The sequence below is a fragment of the Bos taurus genome, chromosome 2, assembly GCF_002263795.3.
Source record: "Bos taurus isolate L1 Dominette 01449 registration number 42190680 breed Hereford chromosome 2, ARS-UCD2.0, whole genome shotgun sequence".
In the NCBI taxonomy this organism is placed as follows: Eukaryota; Metazoa; Chordata; class Mammalia; order Artiodactyla; family Bovidae; genus Bos; species Bos taurus.
The window spans coordinates 1,720,877-1,741,695 of NC_037329.1; the positions used below are offsets into that span (position 1 = coordinate 1,720,877).

Genomic DNA, 20,819 nt, shown 5'->3' on the forward strand with positions numbered 1-20,819 from the left:
GGATTTACCAGCTGAGTTACTCACTATTAAAATATAATTCTCTTGTGTTTTCTCTACATACATTTTTTTTTGAAGTACGATTGATTTAAGTCCAATATTATGTTAGCGTCAAGTACACAACACAGTGATTCAATGGTTTTATAGATTACACTCCATATTTAGTTATTATAAAGTAATGACTATATTTCTCTGTACTGTATAATATATCTTTGTTGCTTATTATTTTATACATAGTATTTTGGTACCTCTTAACCTTTTTTTCCCTCTTTCCCCTCCATTCATCCTCTCCCCACTGTTAACCACTGATGTGTTTTCTGTATCTTTGAGTTTTTTGTTTTAGATTCCATATCTAAGTGAAAATATACAGAATCTATCTTTCTCTTTCTGACTTATTTCACTAAGCATAATACCCTCCAGTCCCATCCCCATTGTTGCAAATGGCAAAATTTCATTATTTTTATGGCTATTATTCTGATATATATATTTACCACATCTTCTTTATTCATCTGTTGATGAATACTCAGTTTGCTTTCATACCTTGCCAATTTTAAACAGTACTGATATGAACATTGGGGTGCATATATTTTTTTGATTTTGTTTGTTTGTTTGTTTTCTTTAGATATACACCCAGTAGTGGAGTTGCTGGATCATAGGGTAGTTTTATTTTTAATTTTTTAAGGAACTTCTGAAAGGTTGTTGCTGACCCATGAAAAGACGCCAGGATTCTTGGCCTCTGGAAGAGAAGAACTCAATCTGGGGCCAGAGACAAGGCTTGATCACTCAGAGCTTTTGTGCAATACAGTTTTATTAAAGTATAAAAGGGATAGAAAAAGCATCTGACACAGACATCATAAGGGGGCAGAAAGAGTACCCCCTCACTAGTGTTAGCAGTGGAGTTATATACTTTTAATTAGTTTAAATAATTAAATTCTATAATTTTAATTAGTTATTGCAGTGAATAAAAAGTATGTCTGGAGGTTGTAAAGACCTTACTTAGACACACTCCCATAATTTACATTTTAAGATAACAGGATTAGCCAGAAGGTTTTTTCCAGAGACTGTGCTCAAGCAGGATACATTATTGTTATATAATCCTAAGGAATATAGAGGAAAAACAAACGTTTGTCCTTTCCTCCTCCTTGAGAATTCCAGACCCCTCTCTCCTTGGGGACCCCTGGACATCCTATCCACCTACCTCGGAATTGACTCTGTCACTTCCGTGTGGTTTTCCACAATGACTGTACCAGTTTACATTGCCACCAAACCCGTATTACAGTGGCCTTTTCTCCACATCCTCACTGACATTTGTTATTTGCTGTCTTTTTGACAACAGCCATTCTGACAGATGTGAGGGGATATCTCACTGTGGTTTTTTAATTAATTTTTATTGGCGTATAGTTGATTTACAGTGTTGTGTTTATGCTGTGCAGACAAGTGAGTCAGTTATACATACACATGTATCCACTCTTTTTTAGATTCTGTTCCCAAGTAGGTCATTGCAGTGTATTCAGTAACGTTCCCTGTGCTATTCAGTAGGTTCTTATTAGCTCTCTGTTCTATATATGTGTTTGCTTATGCTCAGTCATGTCTGACTCTTTGTGACCCCATGGACTGTAGCCAACCAGGCTCCTGTGCCCATGGAGTTTTGCAGGCAAGAATACTGGAACGGATTTCCATTTCATATTGCAGGGGATTTTCCTGACCTAGGGATCAAATCCATTTCTCTTGCCCATTCTATATTAGTAGTGTGTATATGTCAGTCCCAGTCTCCCCATTTATCCCTCTCTCTTCTTCCCCCTGATAACCACAAGATTGTTTTCTACACCTCTGACTCAACTTCTGTTTTGTAAATAGGCTCGTTCATACCATTTATTTAGATTCTATGTATAAGCAATATCATATGATACTTGTCTTTGTCTGACTTACTTCACACAGTATGGCAAGCTCTAGGTCCATCCATGTTGAAGCAAATGGCATTTTTTAGTTCTTTTATGGCTGAGTAATATTCCATTGTATATATGTACCACATCTTCTTTATGCATTCCTCAGCCGATGGACATTTAGGTTGCTTCCATGTCCTGGCTATTATAAATGGTGCCTCAGTAAACATTGGGGTGCATGTATCATTTTGAATTTTGATTTTCTCCAGATATATGCCCAGGAGTGGGATTGCTGGATCAGATACTGACAAAATGTGGTAAAATGTGGTCCACTGAAGAAGGGAATGGCAAACCGCTTCAGTATTCTTTCGTTGAGAACCCCATGAACAGCATGAAAATATAGGACACATAAAGAACTCCCCAGGTAGGTAGGCGCCCAGTATGCTACTGAAGATCAGTGGAGAAATAATCCAAAAAAATGAGGAGATGGAGCCAAAGCAAAAACAACACTCAGTGTGCATGTGACTGGTGATGGAAGCAACGTCTGATGCTGTAAAGAGCAATATTGCATAGGAACCTGGAAAGTTAGGTCCATGAATCAAGGCAAATTGGAAGTGGTCAACCAGGAGATGGCAAGAGTGAACATCAACATTTCAGGAATCAGTGAACCAAAATGGACTGGAATGGATGAATTTAACTCAGATGACAATTATATCCACTACTGTTGGCAAGAATCCCTTAGAAGAAATGGAGTAGCCATCATAGTCAATAAGAGAGTCTGAGATGCATTACTTGGATTCAATCTCAAAAAGGACAGAATGATCTCTGTTTATTTCCAAGGCAAACCATTCACTATCACGGTAATCCAGGTCTATGTCCTGACAAATAATGCTGAAGAAGCTGAAGTTGAATGGTTCTATGAAGACCTACAAGATCTTCTAGAACTAACACCCAAAAAAGATGTCTTTTTCATTATAGGGCACTGGAATGCAAAAGTAGGAAGTCAAGAAACACCTGGAGTAACAGGCAAATTTGGCCTTGGAGTACAGAATGTAGCAGAGCAAAGGCTAATAGAGTTTTGCCAAGAGAACACACTGGTCATAGCAAACATTCTCTTCCAACAAGACAAGAGAAGACTTTACACATGGACATCACCAGATAGTCAACACTGAAATCAGATTGATTATATTCTTTGCAGTCAAAGATGGAGAAACTCTATACAGTCAGCAAAAACAAGCCCGGGAGCTGACTGTGGCTCAGATCATGAACTCCTTATTGCCAAATTCAGACTTATATTGAAAAAGTAGGGAAAACCACTAGACCATTCAGGTATGACCATACAGTGGAAGTGAGAAATAGATTTAAGGGACAAGATCTGATAGAAAGAGTACCTGATGAACTATGGATGGAGGTTCCTGACATTGTACAGGAGACAGGGAGCAAGACCATCCCAAGAAAAAGAAATGCAAAAAAGCAAAATGTTTGTCTGCAGAGGCCTTACAAATAGCTGTGAAAAGAAGAGAAGCAAAAAGCAAAGGATAAAAGGAAAGATATAAGCATCTGAATGCAGAGTTCCAAAGAATAGCAAGGAGAGATAAGAAAGCCTTCTTCAGTGATCAGTGCAGAGAATTAAAGGAAAACAATAGAATGGGAAAGACTAGAGATCTCTTTAAGAAATTTAGAGATACCAAGGGAACATTTCATGCAAAGATGGGCTCAATAAAGGAAAGAAATGGTATGTACCTAACAGAAGCAGAGGATATTAAGAAGAGGTGGCAAGAATATTCAGTTGAACTATACAAAAAAGATCTTCACGACTCAGATAATCATGATGGTGTGATCACTCACCAAGAGCCAGACATCCTGGAATGCGAATTCAAGTGGGCCTTAGGAAGCATCACTACCAACAAAGCTAGTGGAGGTGATGGAATTCCAGCTGAGCTATTTCAAATCCTAAAAGATGATGCTGTGAAAGTGCTGCACTCAGTATGCCAGCAAATTTGGAAAACTCAGCAGTGGCCATAGGACTGGAAAAGGTCAGTTTTCATTCCAATCCCAAAGAAAGGCAATGCCAAAGATTGCTCAAACTACCGCACAATTGCACTCATCTCGCACGCTAGTGAAGTAATGCTCAAAATTCTCCAAGCCAAGCTTCAACAATAAGTGAACTGTGAACTTCCAGATGTTCAAGTTGGATTTAGAAAAGGCAGAAGAACCAGAGAGCAAATTGCCAACAAGTTAGATCATAGAAACAGCAAGAGAGTTCCAGGAAAATATCTGTTTCTGCGTTATTGACTATGCCAAAGCCTTTGACTGTGTGGATCACAATCAACTGTGGAAAATTCTTCAAGAGATGGGAATACCAGACCACCTGACCTGCCTCTTGAGAAATTTGTATGCAGATCAGGAAGCAACAATTAGAACTGGTTCCAAATAGGAAAAGGAGTACGTCAAGGCTGTATATTGTCACCCTGCTTATTTAACCTATATGCAGAGTACGTCATGAGAAATGCTGGGCTGGATGAAGCATAAGCTGGAATCAAGACTGCCAGGAGAAATATCAATAACCTCAGATACGCAGATCTCCCCTTGTGGCAGAAAGTGAAGAAGAACTAAAGAGTCTCTTGGTGAAAGTGAAAGAGGAGAGTGAAAAAGTTGGCTTAAAGCTCAACATTCAGAAAACTAAGATCACCGCATCTGGTCCCATCTCTTCATGGAAAATAGATGGAGAAACAGGGGAAACAGTAGCAGACGTTGTTTTCTGGGGTTCCAAAATCACTGCAGCTGGTGACTGTACCCATGAAATTAAAAGACGCTTACTCCTTGGAAAGAAAGTTATGACCAACCTAGATAGCATATTAAAAAGCAGAGACATTACTTTGTCAACTAAGGCCCATCTAGTTAAGGCTATGGTTTTTCCAGTAGTATGTATGGATGTGAGAGTTGGACTATAAAGAAAGCTGAGCACCAAATAATTGATGCTTTTGAATTGTGGTGTTGGGGAAGACTCTCGAGAGTTCCTTGAACTGCAAGGAAATCCAACCAATCCATCCTAAAGGAGATTAGTCCTGAATATTCATTGGAAGGACCGATGTTGAAGCTGAAACTCCAATACTTTGGCCACCTGATGTGAAAACTGACTCATTAGAAAAGACCCTGATTTGCGGAAAGTTGGAAGGTAGGAGGAGAAGGGGACGACAGAGGATGAGATGGTTTGATGGCATCACCGACTCAATGGGCATGAGTTTGAGTAAACTCTGGGTGTTGGTGATGGACAGGAAAGCCTGGTGTGCTGCAGTCCATGGGGACACAAAGAGTTGGACATGACTGAATGACTCAACTGAACTGATTTTTAGGTTTTTTTTTATGGTATCGCCATACTGTTGTCCATAGTGGCTGTACCCATTTATGTCCCACCAACAGTGTAGGAGGTCACTGTGGTTTTGAGTTACATTTCACTAGCAATTAGCCATGTTGAGCATATTTTCAGGTTCCTTTTGGTCATCTATATGTCATCTTTGGCAAAATGGTTATTCAGGTCCTCTGCCCTTTTTTTAATTGGGTGTTTTGGAGTTTTTTGATACGGAGTTATATGAGATATTTATATTTCTTATATAAACTGCTTATCAGACATATCATCTGGAAACATTTTCTCCCATTCATTGTTTTATTGGTTTCCTTCACTGTGCAAAAGCTTCTAAGTTTGATGAGGTTCCATTTGCTTATTTTGGCTTCCCTGATGGTTTGTGGGTAAAGTATCCACCTGCAATGCAGGAGACAGAGGAGACGCAGATTCAATCCCTAGGTCAGGAAGATCCCCTCAAGTAGCAAATGGCAACATACTTCAGTATTTTTGCCTGGAAAGCTTCATGGACAGAGGAGCCCGGTGGGCTACATCCATGAGGTTGCAAAGAATCAGACATGACTGAGGATTCATACACCCACAGATTCTTGCCTGAGGAGACAAATTATATATATATATATAAATTTTCAGTTCAGTCACTCAGTCATTCATTCATGTCTGACTCTTTGTGACCCCATGGACTGCAGCATGCCAGGCTTCTTGCCCATCACCACTTCCTAGAGCTCACTCAAACTCATGTCCATCAAGATGGTGATGCCATCCAACCATCTCAACCTCTGTCATCCCCTTCTCCTGCAGCCTTCAATCTTTTCCAGTGTCAGGGTCTTTTCCAATGAGCCAGTTCTTTGTATCAGGTGGCCAAAGCATTGGAGCTTCAGCAACAGTCCTTCCAATGAATACTCAGGACTGATTTACTTTAGGATTGACTGGTTTGATCTCCTAGCACTCCAAGGGACTCTCAAGAGTGTTATCCAACATCACAGTTCAAAAGTATCAATTTTTCGGTACTCAGCTTTCTTTACAGTCCAACTCTCACATCCATACATGACTACTGGAAAAACTGAAAAAGCTTTGACTAGATGAACCTTTGTCAGTAAAGTAATACCTCTACTTTTTGCTGTCTAGATTTGTCAGAGCTCTTCTTCCAAGAAGCAGGTGTATTTTAATTTCATGGCTACAGTCACCATCTGCAATGATTTTGGAGCCCATTAAAATAAAGTCTGTCACTATTTCCATTATTTCCTGATCTATTTGCCATGAAGTGATGGGACCAGATATCATGATCTTAATTTTTTGAATGCTGAGTTTTAAGCCAGCTTTTTCACTCTCCTGTTTCACTTTTATCAAGAGGCTCTTCAGTCCTTCTTCACTTTCTACCATTAGGGCAGTGTCATCTGCATATCTGAGGTTATTGATATTTCTCCCAGAAATCTTGATTCCATCTTGTGCTTCATCCAGCCCATCATTTCACATGATGTGCTCTGCATAGAAGTTAAATAAGCAGGGTGACAATATACAGCTTTAACGTACTCCTGTCCTGATTTGGAACCAGTCTATTGTTCCATATCCAGTTCTAACTGTTGTTTCTTGACCTGCATACATATTTCTCAGGAGACAGATAAGGTGGTCTGGTATTCCCATCTCTTAAAGAATTTTCCAGTTTGTTGTGATCCACACAGTCAAAGGCTTTGGCATAGTCAATAAAGCAGGAATAGATTTTTTTCTGGAACTCCCTTGCTTTTTCTATGATCTAACATGTTGGCAATTTGCTCTCTGGTTCCTCTGCCTTTTCTAAATCCAGCTTGGAATCCATCTGGAAGTTCTTGGTTCACGTACTGTTGAAGCCTCACTTGGAGAATTTTCAGCATTACTTTGCTATTGGTGAGATGAGTGCAATTGTGCAGTAGTTTGAACATTTTTTGGCATTGCCTTTCTTTGGGATTGGAATGAAAACTGACCTTTTCCAGTCCTATGGCCACTGCTGAATTTTCCAAATTTGCTGGCATACTGAGTGCAGCACTTTCACAGCATCATCTTTTAGGATTTGAAATAGCTCAGCTGGAATTCCATCACCTCCACTAGCTTTGTTGGTAGTGATGCTTCCTAAGGCCCACTTGACTTCATATTCCAGGATGTCTGGCTCTAGGTGAGTGATCATACCATTGTGGTTATCTGGGTCATTAAGATCTTTTTTGGATAGTTCTGTGTATTCTTGCCATAGCTTCTTAATATCTTCAGCTTCTGTTAGGTTCATACCGTTTCTGTCCTTTGTTGTGCCCATCTTTGCATGAAATGTTCCCTTGATATCTCTAATTTTCTTGTGAGATCTCTAGTCTTTACCATTCTTGTTAAGGCCTATGTCAAAGAGTATACTGTCTGCATTTTCTTCTAGGAGTTTTATACTTTCTGATCTTATATATAGGTCTTTATCCATTTTGAGTTTATACTTTATATGATGTGAGAAAATGTTCTGATCTCATTCTTTTACATGTAGCTGTCCAGTTTTCCTAGCAGTGCTTGTTGAAGAGACTTTTTCTCCATTGCATATTCTTACCTCTTTTGTCATAGACTAATTGACCATATGTACATGGGTTTATTTGTGGGCTCTCTGTGATATTTCATTGATCCACATGTCTGTTTTTGTCAATACCATGCTGCTTTTTTTTTTTTTTTACTGTAGCTTTGAAGATTAGTATGAAGTCAGACAGCATAATACTTCGAACTGTGTTCTTTTCTGTCAATATCGATTTGTCTATTTGGGGACATTTGTGGTTCCATACAAATTTAGGATTATTTATTCATTTTTATTCTGTGAAAAATGTTATGGGTATTTTGATAGGCATTGCATTAAGTCTTCAGACTCCTTTGGGTAGTATAGATATTTTAACAATATTACTTCTTCCAGTAATTATATATATATATATATATATATATATATATATATGATGCCTTTCCATATATTTGTATCATCTCCAATTTCTTTCATCAATGTCTTATAGTTTTCAAAATATATGTCTTTATTCTCCTTAGTAAATTTATTCTTAGACATTTTATTCCTTTGATGCAATTGTAAATGGTAGTGTTTTCTTGCTTCTCTTTTTCATAGTTAATTATTAGCATATAATAGAAAAGGAGTGAATTTCTGTATATTAATCTTATACCCTGCATCTTTATTGAATTCATCTATTCTAAAAGTTTTTTGGTGGAGATTTTAAAGTTTTCTATATATAATATCATGTCATCTGCAAATATGACAGTTTTACTTCTTTCCTTCTAATTTTGGTGCTTTTTTTTCTTATCTGTTTGCTATAGCTAGGAGTTCCTGTACTGTGGTAAGTGAAAATGGTGAGAGTGGGCATTCTTGTCTTATTCTTGATCCTGAAGGAAAAGATTTCAGGTTTTCCCCATTCAGTATGATGTCAGGTGTGTTTGTCATAAATGGCCTTTATTATCTCAAGAAATGTACCTCTATACCAACTTTGATAATTTTTTATCATGAATGGATACTGAATTTTTGTTAATGCTTTTTCTCCATCTATTGGGAGATCATGTGACTTTTATAGTTTGTTTTTTCTTATAGCCTTGTTTGTACAGGAGGCTTTCTGCCAATTTCCAGTTAGTTTTCAGTGGCAATTGTTGCACATGTAGAGGTATTTTTGTGTTTGTGGGGGTAGATGAGCTCTACTTCCTCCTACTCTGCCATGTTGATCAATTCCCTTATCCTTCATTTTATTAACATGGTGTGTAACATTGGTTGATTTGTAGATATTGAATCACCCAGCATCCCTGGGATAAATCCCACTTGATCATGGTGTATCAATATGATCCTTTGTTATGTACTTTGAATTTAGTTTGCTAATATTCTGTTGAGGATTCTTCCATCTGTGTTCATCAGAGATGCTGGTCTGTAATTTCCAATTTTTATAGTGTCTTTGTCTGGTTTTGGTATCAGTGTAATTCTGGCCTCATAGAATGAGTTTGGGAATGTTTTATCCTCTTCAATATTTTAGAATAGTTTGAGGAGAAAGCAATCTTGAGAAAGAAGAATGGAACTGGAGGAATCAACCTGACTTCAGGCCCTACTACAAAGCCACAGTCATCAAGACAGTATGGTACTGGCACAAAGACAGAAATATAGATCAATGGAACAAAATAGAAAGCCCAGAGATAAACCCGTGCACCTATGGACACCTTATCTTTGACAAAGGAGGCAAGAATATACAATGGATTAAAGACAATCTCTTTAACAAGTAATGTGGGAAAACTGGTCAACCACTTGTAAAAGAATGAAACTAGAACACTTTCTAACACCATACACAAAACTAAACTCAAAATGGATTAAAGATCTAAATGTAAGACCAGAAACTATAAAACTCCTAGAGGAGAACATAGGCAAAACACTCTCCGACATAAATCACAGCAGGTTCCTCTATGACTCACCTCCCAGAATATTGGAAATAAAAGCAAAAATAAACAAACGGGACCTAATGAAACTTAAAAGCTTCTGCAAAACAAAGGAAACTCTAAGCAAGGTGAAAAGACAGCCTTCAGAATGGGAGAAAATAATAGCAAATGAAACAACTGACAAAGAACTAATCTCAAAAATATACAAGCAACTCCTGCAGCTCAAATGCAGAAAAATAAACGACCCAATCAAAAAATGGACCAAAGAACTAAACAGACATTTCTCCAAAGAAGACATACAGATGGCTAACAAACATATGAAAAGATGCTCAACATCACTCATTATCAGAGAAATGCAAATCGAAACCACAGTGAGGTACCATTTCACGCCAGTCAGAATGGCTGCGATCCAAAAGTCTACAAGCAATAAATGCTGGAGAGGGTGTGGAGAAAAGGGAACCCTCTTACACTGTTGGTGGGAATGCAAACTAGTACAGCCACTAGTACAGTTAAAAAACTGGAAATAGAACTGCCATATGACCCAGCAATCCCACTGCTAGGCATACACACTGAAGAAACCAGAATTGAAAGAGACACGTGTACCCCAATGTTCATCGCAGCACTGTTTATAATAGCCAGGACATGGAAGCAACCTAGATGTCCATCAGCAGATGAATGGATAAGAAAGCTGTGGTACATATACACAATGGAGTATTAACTCAGCTATTAAAAAGAATACATTTGAATCAGTTCTAATGAGGTGGATGAAACTGGAGCCTATTATACAGAGTGAAGTAAGCCAGAAAGAAAAGCACCAATACAGTATACTAATGCATATATATGGAATTTAGAAAGATGGTAACAATAACCCTGTATGTGAGACAGCAAAAGAGAAACAGGTGTATAGCACAGTCTTTTGGACTCTGTGGGAGAGGGCAAGGGGGGGATGATTTGGGAGAATGGCACTGAAACATGTATAATATCATATATGAAACAAATCGCCAGTCTAGGTTAGATGCATGATACAGGATGCTCGGGGCTGGTGCACTGGGATGACCCAGAGGGATGGTATGGGGAGGGAGATGAGAGGGGGGTTCAGGATGGGGAACACATGTACACTCATGGCGGATTCATATTGATGTATGGCAAAACCAATACAATATTGTAAAGTAATTAGCCTCCAATTAAAATAAATAAATTTATATTAAAAAAAAAGAATAGTTTGAGGATAGATATTAAGTCTTCTTTAGATGTTGAAGCTGAAACTCCAATACTTTGGCCACCTGATGCAAAGAGCTGACTCATTTGAAAAGACCCTGATGCTGGGAAAGATTGAAGGCGGGTAGAGAAGGTGATGACAGAGAATGAGATGGTATCACCAACTCAATGGACATGAGTTTGAGTGAACTCCAGGAGTTGGTGATGGACAGGGAGGCCTAGCGTGCTGCAGTCCATGGGGTCGCAGAGTTGGACACGACTGAGCGACTGAACTGAACTGAAATGTTTGGTAGAATTTCCCAATGGCTTGGCAAATAAAGATTCTGCCTGCAATACAGGAGACACAAGGGGTGCAAGTTCAATCCCTGGGTCGGGAAGATCCCTTGGAGGAAGGAATGGCAACCCACTCCAGTATTCTTGCCTGAAAATTCCCATGTACAGAGAAGCCTGGGGGGCTACAGTCCAAAGGGTTGCAAAGAGTTGGACATGACTGAATGACTAAGCACACACACAGAATTCTCCTGTGAAGCCTTCTAGCTTTGGACTTTTGTTTGTTGGGAGTTTTTGACTACCAATTCAGTTTCAATACAAATAATCTATCTGTTGAGATTATCTGTTTCTTCTTGATTCAATCTATGAAGATTATATGTTTCTAGGAATTTATCCATTCCTTCTAGGTTGTCCAGTTTGTTGGTATGTAACTGTTCACAGTATTCTCTTATGACAAGTTGCAACTTGTCATCTTTAATTTCCAAGTTAGTGTATTTGGATCCTCTTTTTTTCTTTTTTAAAATATCTATCTATCTATTTATTTTTATTGTGCCAGGTCTTAGTTCTGGCATATGGATCTTTAGTTGTGGCATGTGGGACCTAGTTCCCTGACCAGGGATTAAACCCAAACTCCCTTCATGGGGAACACAGAGTCGTAGCCACTGGCCACTAGGGAAGGCCCCTCTCTTTCTCTTAATGAGCCTGGCTAAAGGCTTATCAATTTCATTTATCTTTTTTAAAAACCAGCTCTTTTCATTAGTCTTTTCTATTGTGGGTTTTTTTTTTTTAATTTAAATTTATTTATTTTAATTAGAGGCTAATTATTTTACAATGTTGTATTGGTTTTTTTAAATCTCTACTCTGATCTTTATTATTTCTATCCTTCTGCTGACTTTGGATTTTGTTCTTATATTTCTAATTCCTTTACATGGTAGGTTTGGTTATCTATTTCTCTTGTTTCTTGAGGTAAGGCTGTATTGATATAAACTTCCCTCTTGGGAACAGCTTGTGCTGCTTCCCATAGCCTTTGGAAAGTTGTGTTTTTTAATTTTCATTTGTCTCAGGGTGTTTTCTGATTTCCTCTTTCATTTTTTTTGGTTGACTTATTGGAGTTTTAGTACCATGTTTCTTAGTCTCTACATATTTGCATTTTTCCCACTTTTCTTCCTGTAATAGGTTTCTAGTTTCATAGCATTGTTATCTGAAAGGATACTTGGTGTCATTTCTGTCCTCTAATGTGCTGAGACTTGTTTTGTGGACCAGCATGAGAACATTACATGTGCATGTGAAAAGCATGTGTTTTTCTGTTTTTGAATGAAGTCCAGTTGGTCTAATGTGTTATTTAATGTCACTGTTTCCTTGTTGATTTTCTGCTTGATGGTGTGTCCATTGATGTGAGGTGTTAAAGTTTCCCACTGTTATTGTATTGCTGTCAATTTGTTTCCTTTGTGTCTGTTATACAGTGCACTGTTGTTAGCTGTAGTTACCATGCTGCACCTTACAGGACTTATTTTATAACTGGACGCTTGTATCTTTTGGCTCCCTCATCCAGTTTGCCTACCACCTACTCCCTGCCTTTGGCTATTTTGTCTCTATTAGCTTGACTTTCTTTTCTAAGATTTCACATATTCAATACAAGTAAGATCATACAGTCTTTTTTTTTTCTTGTTTGATTTATTTCACTTAGCATAATGCACTCAAGGTCCACCCATATAAAATTTTAATTTTAGCTATTTTCTCTTTCAGGTCTAATGTTTCCATTGTATTCTATTTTGTATCTATTTTCCTGCCATTATTTTCAATTCATTTCAAGAGTGTTCACATGCACTTCTTAGCGCACAGTTATATGAGCTTCTTTAAAATCTTTTATAATTCCAACACTGTGTCATCTTGGTGCTGGGCTCTGTTGATTGTCTTCCCCTTATAAGCTATTGACATTTTCATAGTTCTCTGTATATCAAATAATTCTGGGTTGTATCTTGGACATTTTGAATATTACATTATGAGCCTTAGTTTCTATGAAGAAGAATAATTAAGTTTTTCAAGTAACTGATCCAGTTTAGGGTAAAAGTTCTTACTGCCCTGCAGGAGCTCTATTTGTTATGTCAGTTAAAATTTTCAAGGTGTTTTCAGTGTTATTTCGATAATGTGGATCACTCTTTGGCTAGTCTGAGACTTATAAAATGGTCCACTCCATAATTTCGTTCTCAAATTTTGGTTCTCAGTGACTTTAGTATTCTATTTAGGGTTAGATCCACACAAGCACGGTTTGGGTATAAGTCCAGGAGATCATAAACAACTTTATGGTATCATTTCTTGATCTTTTTCCTTTCTGTATTCTTCCAGACACTTCTTGGCTTCCAGGAGCCCCCCTTTGCCTGCATTTTTGCCTGCATTTAGTGGCTTTCATTTTCCCAGTCTGCCTTATGCTTCCTGTAACTGTGTCTGCCTCTGGAGCCAAGTGGCAGGAGAGCAAAGTGGGAAAAAAGGAATAGGGCTTCTTCCCACATGCTCTTGGGGCCACATTTCTCCTGGTCATAAAGAATCCCCTTCCTCAGAATTTTAGGGGCCTTCCTGGCCATCACTGCCATACGTACTGATATAATAAGATTTCCTGGGAGTCTAGGGTGGAAGTAAATGATAACATAGAAGATTTCCCCATTTATTCATATCCTCAGGGTCCCTTTCCCCCTTCTGCAGACTAGAGAAGACTTTTTGGAGTACGTTTGGTCCATACTCAGTCTTAAGCTGCTATTGAGGTCAAGAACCACAAACAAAAAAAGGTAACTCACCACAGGATTAGCTTAGTTTCAAATACTGGCTTTCTACTCCAACCCACATGCTATTATTTATTTATAGCCCTTGGGAAACTGACTTATACATCCTCCCAATGTTATTAGTTGCATTCAAAATGAGGAGATGGAATGAAGTATTGTACTCCCTAATCCTTGTTTCTATATTTATGTTTCCATAAATCACTAAGAGAATTTTCTAAGCACTGTTTGCTTACTTTGTGTGGAATACAAAAGAAAATGGAACATTTATATGATTAATACCCAAATTTTAAGTAAATTTGATAACTTTATAAAGTAGACAAAATCTGGAGGGACCAAGTGTATTTCTGGATAATGGGATGATAAAGAAAGGGACAATATTCTTGCTCTACCAAGCCCCCATGCAATACTGGTCCTTACTGTCTGAAGGGTAGAGCTCTGAGGTGTAAGAGTCTTCATGGGTTGCATTTTAATTAGCACCCCTGCAAGAATATAGCTAAAACAAAGTCTTGCTTTGGAGAAATGTCAGGCTGTGTGGGCTGACCAGCTGGTATAATTTGGGGTTTGGAGACCTGCTGACAGTCCTCATTTCACATTGTTGAATGACAACCTGTTCTGCCATGGTTGCCACATATGGCTGTACAGATTGCAGACTACTGATTCCAAGAGAAACTTTTCTTTTATCATGGATTTTGAAGTGAATGGCACTTCCCTGAGCTGTGTGCATTTTGGCTGCTTGCTCTGCTCACAGCAAAGTCCTGGGCAATTAGGAAAATCAGAATGTGGCAATGACAGCATGCTCTCTCTTTTTTTCATTTACTCTCTGCCTCTTTTCCTTTTCTCCCAGTGTTGGAGGAAGATGATCATTACCTCTCCAAAGTCTTTGAACCTCCCTGGAAGAAGCCATCCATTCTCGCAGAGTGCCCCGACAGGATTGAACCACATGGGCTGGCCAGAGCCCACACCTGACATTGGTGAGTTATATGAATCTCTCTTTTCTTTTTCACACTCCAGTGTCCTGACAAAAAGAACAAGATGTGAAAGCATGTTGTTGACAGCTGTGTTTGCTTGTCTGGCATAAGTAACTTGAATGTGAGAAATAGATCACTGTCTTTAACACTTTCAATTAGGAAGAGGTCCCTAGTACCCATATAAAGGAATTCTTGGCTTGAGGAAGATTTCGTTATTGAATTCCTAGACCTGGCTCCATTCATTTATTTTGAGCAGAACTACTGACCATTCCTTGAGACTTATAAAAGGGTATAACTTACAGAAGAAATAATTACAGAGAGAGTTGTCTAATCCAGGGACGAGGCTTGGGTGTTTCCCCTTCTCGGGGACAAGGCTTTTGAATTTTGTGGCAGTCTTTCTGAGTCCCTTTTCCAAGTGAAGTGAAAGTCGCTCGGTCGTGTCCAACTCTTTGCAACCCCATGGACTGTAGCCCGCCAGGCTCCTTTGTCCTTGGAATTCTCCAGGCAAGAATACTGGAGTGGGTTGCCATGCCCTTCTCCAGGGGATCTTTCCAACCCAGGAATGGAACCCAGGTCTCCTGCATTGTTGGCAGATTCTTTACCAACTGCCCTTTCCCAAAAACTATGGCAAAAGCATCATATCATCATATCACATATTTGTCCATAAAAGGGCTGATTTTTGTGCCAGAAGGAAACTGGGCCCCAGTGAGAGCCAGGAGTTGGTGATGGACAGGGAGGCTTTGTGTGCTGCAGTCCACAGGGTTGCAAAGAGTCAGATACAACTGAGCAACTGAACTGAACTGAACTGAGAGCCAGGATGCAGCCTCTTCATGTACAGCCACCACCCTTCCTGAACTTAACCCAGGAACAGCTGGACATGATGAAAATGCTCAAAGCTCTGAGTACAAGGACAGATGTTAGATCTCAGGTACAGATTACGTTAGATGGAAACCTTATGGTTTAGAGGCATCCAGCTGATTGAAGGAAGAGGCCAAATATGGTGCATGCATGCTAAGTCGCTTCAGTCATGTCTGACTCTATGTGACCCTATGGATATAGCCTGGCAGGCTCCTGTGTTCATGGGGTTCTCCAGGCAAGAATACTGGAGTGGGTTGTCGTGCTCTTCTCCAGGGTATTTTTCTGATGCAGGGATCAAACTTGCTTCTCTTATGTCTGCTGCATTGGCAGGCAAGTTCTTTACTACTAGCACCACCTGGGAAGCCCAAATATGGTGCTTAAAAAAGGATAAATAAGAATAAATGCGTTAGACAGGTTTGGAAAAACAAAATGGCTATACATATCAAACATGTACTTTTCTAGACTTGGGGATGGGGACAGGGCGGGTATTCAAGGATGTCTGTAGTTTGATCCTATTGGAGCTAAAGACCTGTAGAAAGCCAATGAGGTTAGCAAAAGATGATATGGCAGAGTAGTGAGTGAGTCCTGATCATTAGAGCATGGACTATGCTGTGCTGATGAGTCAGCTCTGATGCAGACATGAGACCTGACCTCTGAATCTGACTAAGTGCATACTGGGTGCTGGTCCTGCAGGAGCTGGCTACTCAGATGTTTAGCTACCATGATTGTTTTCCATTACCAAATGTCTGTGCTTATGCTACATTGTGCAGTGGGCTTTTATTCCTCCCCAGATAAGATTATAATCTCAAATTTACCGTAAGCAAAGTCATGAAAATGGATTTGACAGCTGCTGAAAGAATCCTTTCAAAGAAAAAATAGTTCTAACATAAACTCTTCATTAAGTCTCGGAACAGTTTAGAGGCTTATGGAAGGGACAGTAACAGGTAAGCGTAGCATTTTTCCTGGGATAATCCTTATTTTGGCTCTTGAAATGAAACATTCTTACAAATTCATGCTTAATAATCATATTCCTATTATTTTGGGGCCTCATTTGAATTAATTAGCAGATGAATTTATTGCAGAATAAGAGATTTTTAAAAGCCTCTGTGACAAGTTGCACAGCATACCCATGCCAAGGACACTGCTCTGAAAGTCAGAAGTCAGGGCTCTGGCTTTAGCTGTCTGTCATATAGGGGTGAGAAATTGGGCACACCCCTCCATTTCTCTATCTCATACTTCTTTTTACATAAAAAAGTATAAATCTTGTATTCACCAGATTAATATGAGGGTTAGCTTGGGTCTCTGTGAATATTTAGCTTAGGAAAGCTTTCATTTCTTTAATTATTTCTTCTACTCCAACTTTTATATTCCAAACTTCTGGGATTTCTTTCTACCCCAGATTCTATCCCTAGAATCTCTCATTATTTTTATTGTTTTATCCTTTTCCTCACGGTTCTAGGAGATATCTCAGTTTTATCTTCAACCTTGTTTTTCTGGTTTACCTCATCTACTGTTCATTGTGATTCAGTGATGTTTTTAATCTCCATGCAATCTTTCCAATGTCCTCTTGAAGCTTCTTAAAAAACAGAAAGTTGGGAATTTTGTAAAATTTTCTGTTGATGTTTTACAAATCCATTTCCAAGTTCTATGCTTTTCTTTTAACTGGTAACTTTTTTATAGGTGAAATTTCTCTATTTGCTTATCTTTATAGACATCAGCTCTTCCCCAACAATGGCTGGTTGACAAGTAGCACTGGAGACATCCTTTCAGAGATTGTTATAGGTTCCTCTTAAAATTCAAGCACAGCTGAAGCAGGAAGTTAAGCTTCCCTATAATGTGTATCACAGGTTCCATCACCTGGAGTGAGGGAGCTTTAAGCAGTCCCAGTGAGATCTTTGCCTCTTTTCAGAACTTAGCTATGTTTCATAGAGTAGTCAAGAATTAGCATGATGTGTGAGCATGCCACCTTCTGCCCCACAGACTGGTGCCCAAGATAAAGTCTACTACACTCACTCCTCTCTGAGTGGAATCAGCAGGTCCAGATATGACTCTGTGAGCCCCAACATGATGACCGCACACAGCATCACATAAAGCCCTCTGCACCTGCAGAACATTTGTTGAAAAGACTATTTTTCCACTTTGAATGGTCATGGCCCCTGTAGTTGATCATAGATGTATGGATTTATTCCAGGACTATCAATTGTATTCCATGATCTATGTCCATTCTTGTACTAGTAACCACACTGTCTTCTTTACATTACTCTGTAGTAAGGTTTGAAATCAGGAAGTGGAATCTCCCTACTTTACCCTTCTTTTTCAGGAATGTCATGGCTCTTTTGAATCCCTTCTAGTTCCATATGACTTTTAGAATCAGTTCAGTCATTCAGTCGTGTCCAACTCTTTGTGATCCTATGGATTACAGCACTCCAGGCTTCCCTATTCATCACCAACTCCCAGAGCTTGCTCAAACTCATGTCCATCGAGTTGGTGATGCCATCCAACCATCTCATCCTCTGTCGCCCCCTTCTCCTCCCACCTTCAATTATTCCGAGCATCAGGGTCTTTTCCAGTGAGTCAGTTCTTCACATCAGGTAGCCAAAGTATTGGAGTGTCAGCTTCAACATCAGTCCTTCCAATGAATATTCAGGGCTGATTTCCTTTAGGACTGACTGGTTTGATCTCCTTGCAGTCCAAGGGACTCTCAAAAGTCTTCTCCAACACCACAGTTCAAAAGCATCAATTCTTTGGGGCTCAGCTGTCTTTATGGTTCAACACCCACGTCTTTACATGACTACTGCAAAAACCATAGCTTTGACTAGATGGACCTTTGTCAGCAAAGAAATGTCTCTGCCTTTTAATATGCTGTCTAGGTTGGTCATAGCTTTTCCTCCAAGGAGCAAGCATCTTTTCATTTCATTGCTGCAGTCACCATCTGCAGTGATTTTGGAGCCCACTGTTTCCATTGTCTTCCCATCTATCTGCCATGAAGTGGTGGGACCAGATGCCATGATCTTAGTTTTTTGAATGTTGAATTTTAAGCCAGCTTTTTCACTCTCCTCTTTCACTTTCATCAAGAGGCTCTTCAGTTCCTCTTCACTTTCTGCCATAAGAGTGGTGTCATCTGTGTATCTGAGGTTATTGATAGTTCTCCTGGCAATCTTAATTCCAGCTTATGCTACATTCAGCCCAGCATTTCACATGATGTGCTCTGCATCTGATGGGATTCTGATGAGGATTGCACTGAATCCGTAAATGAGTTTGGGGAGCATTGTCATCTTAACAGTGTTGAGTTTTCTGATCCATGAACATAGGATTTTTTCCCATTTATTTAGATCTTTTGTTTCTTTCAGTGACAGTGTGTCATTTTCAGAATACAAGTTTGTACTTCCTTTGAAAATTAATTCCTAAGTATTTTATATAATATTTGATGCTTTGAAATGAAACTGTCTTCTTAATTTCATTTTCAGAATGGTCACTAAAAATGCATAAAAATACAATTGACTTTTGTATCAGTCGGTTCAATTCAGCTGCTCAGTCGTGTCTGACTCTTTTCGACCCCATGAATCACAGCACACCAGGCCTCCCTGTCCATCACCAACTCCCGGAGTTCACTCAGACTCACGTCCATCGAGTCAGTGATGCCATCCAGCCATCTCATCCTCTGTCGTCCCCTTCTCCTCCTACCCTCAATCCCTCCTAGCATCAGTCTTTTCCAATGAGTCAACTCTTCGCAAAAGTGGCCAAAGTACTGGAGTTTCAGCTTTAGCATCATTCCTTCCAAAGAAATCCCAGGGCTGATCTCCTTCAGAATGGACTGGTTGGATCTCCTTGCAGTCCAAGGGACTCTCAAGAGTCTTCTCCAACACCACAGTTCAAAAGCATCAATCCTTTGGCACTCAACCTTCTTCACAGTCCAACTGTCACATCCATACATGACCACAGGAAAAACCATAGCCTTGACTAGACGGACCTTTGTTGGCAGAGTAATGTCTCTGCTTTTTAATATGCTCTTTAGGTTGGCCATATCTTTCCTTCCAAGGAGTAAGCGTCTTTTAATTTCATGGCTGCAGTCACCATCTGCAGTGATTTTGGAGCCCCCCAAAAATAAAGTCTGACACTGTTTCCACTGTTTCCCCATCTATTTCCCATGAAGTGATGGGACCAGATGCCATGATCTTCATTTTCTGAATGTTGAGCTTTATGCCAACTTTTTCACTCTCCACTTTCACTTTCATCAAGAGGCTTTTGAGTTCCTCTTCACTTTCTGCCATAAGGGTGGTGTCATCTGCATATCTGAGGTTATTGATATTTCTCCCGGCAATCTTGATTCCAGCTTGTGTTTCTTCCAGTCCAGCGTTTCTCATGATGTACTCTGCATAGAAGTTAAATAAGCAGGGTGACAATATACAGCTGTGATGTATTCCTTTTCCTATTTGGAACCAGTCTGTTGTTCCATGTCCAGTTCTAACTGTTGCTTCCTGACCTGCATACAGGTTTCTCAAGAGGTAGGTCACGTGGTCTGGTATTCCCATCTCTTTCAGAATTTTCCACAGTTGATTGTGATCCACACAGTCAAAGGCTTTGGTATAGTCAATAAAGCAGAAATAGATGTTTTTCTGGAACTCTCTTGCTTTTTCCATGATCCAGTGGATGTTGGCAATTTGATCTCTGGTTCCTCTGCCTTTTCTAAAACCAGCTTGAACATCAGGAAGTTCATGGTTCACATATTGCTGAAGCCTGGCTTGAAGAATTTTGAGCATTACTTTACTAGCATGTGAGATGACTGCAATTGTGCGGTAGTTTGAGCATTCTTTGGTATTGCCTTTCTTTGGGATTGGAATGAAAATGGACCTTTTCCAGGCCTGTGGCCACTGCTGAGTCTTCCAAATTTGCTGGCATATTGAGTGCAGCACTTTCACAGCATCATCTTTCAGGATTTGAAATAGCTCAACTGGAATTCCATCACCTCCACTAGCTTTGTTCATAGTGATGCTTTCTAAGGCCCACTTAACTTCACAATACTTTAGATACATATAATTTTATACAATTACTTTTTAAATCAGTTAAAGGAAAAAAAGGG

The 20,819-nt window shown here is 39.3% G+C and overlaps 1 protein-coding gene across 2 annotated transcripts in view; it reads left to right on the top strand.

Annotated features, from left to right (window-relative positions):
* The window catches only part of ARHGEF4 (Rho guanine nucleotide exchange factor 4), a 331,537-nt gene that overhangs the window by 187,556 nt on the left and 123,162 nt on the right, over positions 1 to 20,819 (top strand). For both annotated transcript variants that reach the window (XM_059892236.1, NM_001192073.2), the window contains exon 4: positions 14,758 to 14,884. In XM_059892236.1, the coding sequence (XP_059748219.1) occupies positions 14,758 to 14,884 (127 nt within the window). The remainder of the gene's footprint in view (positions 1 to 14,757; positions 14,885 to 20,819) is intronic.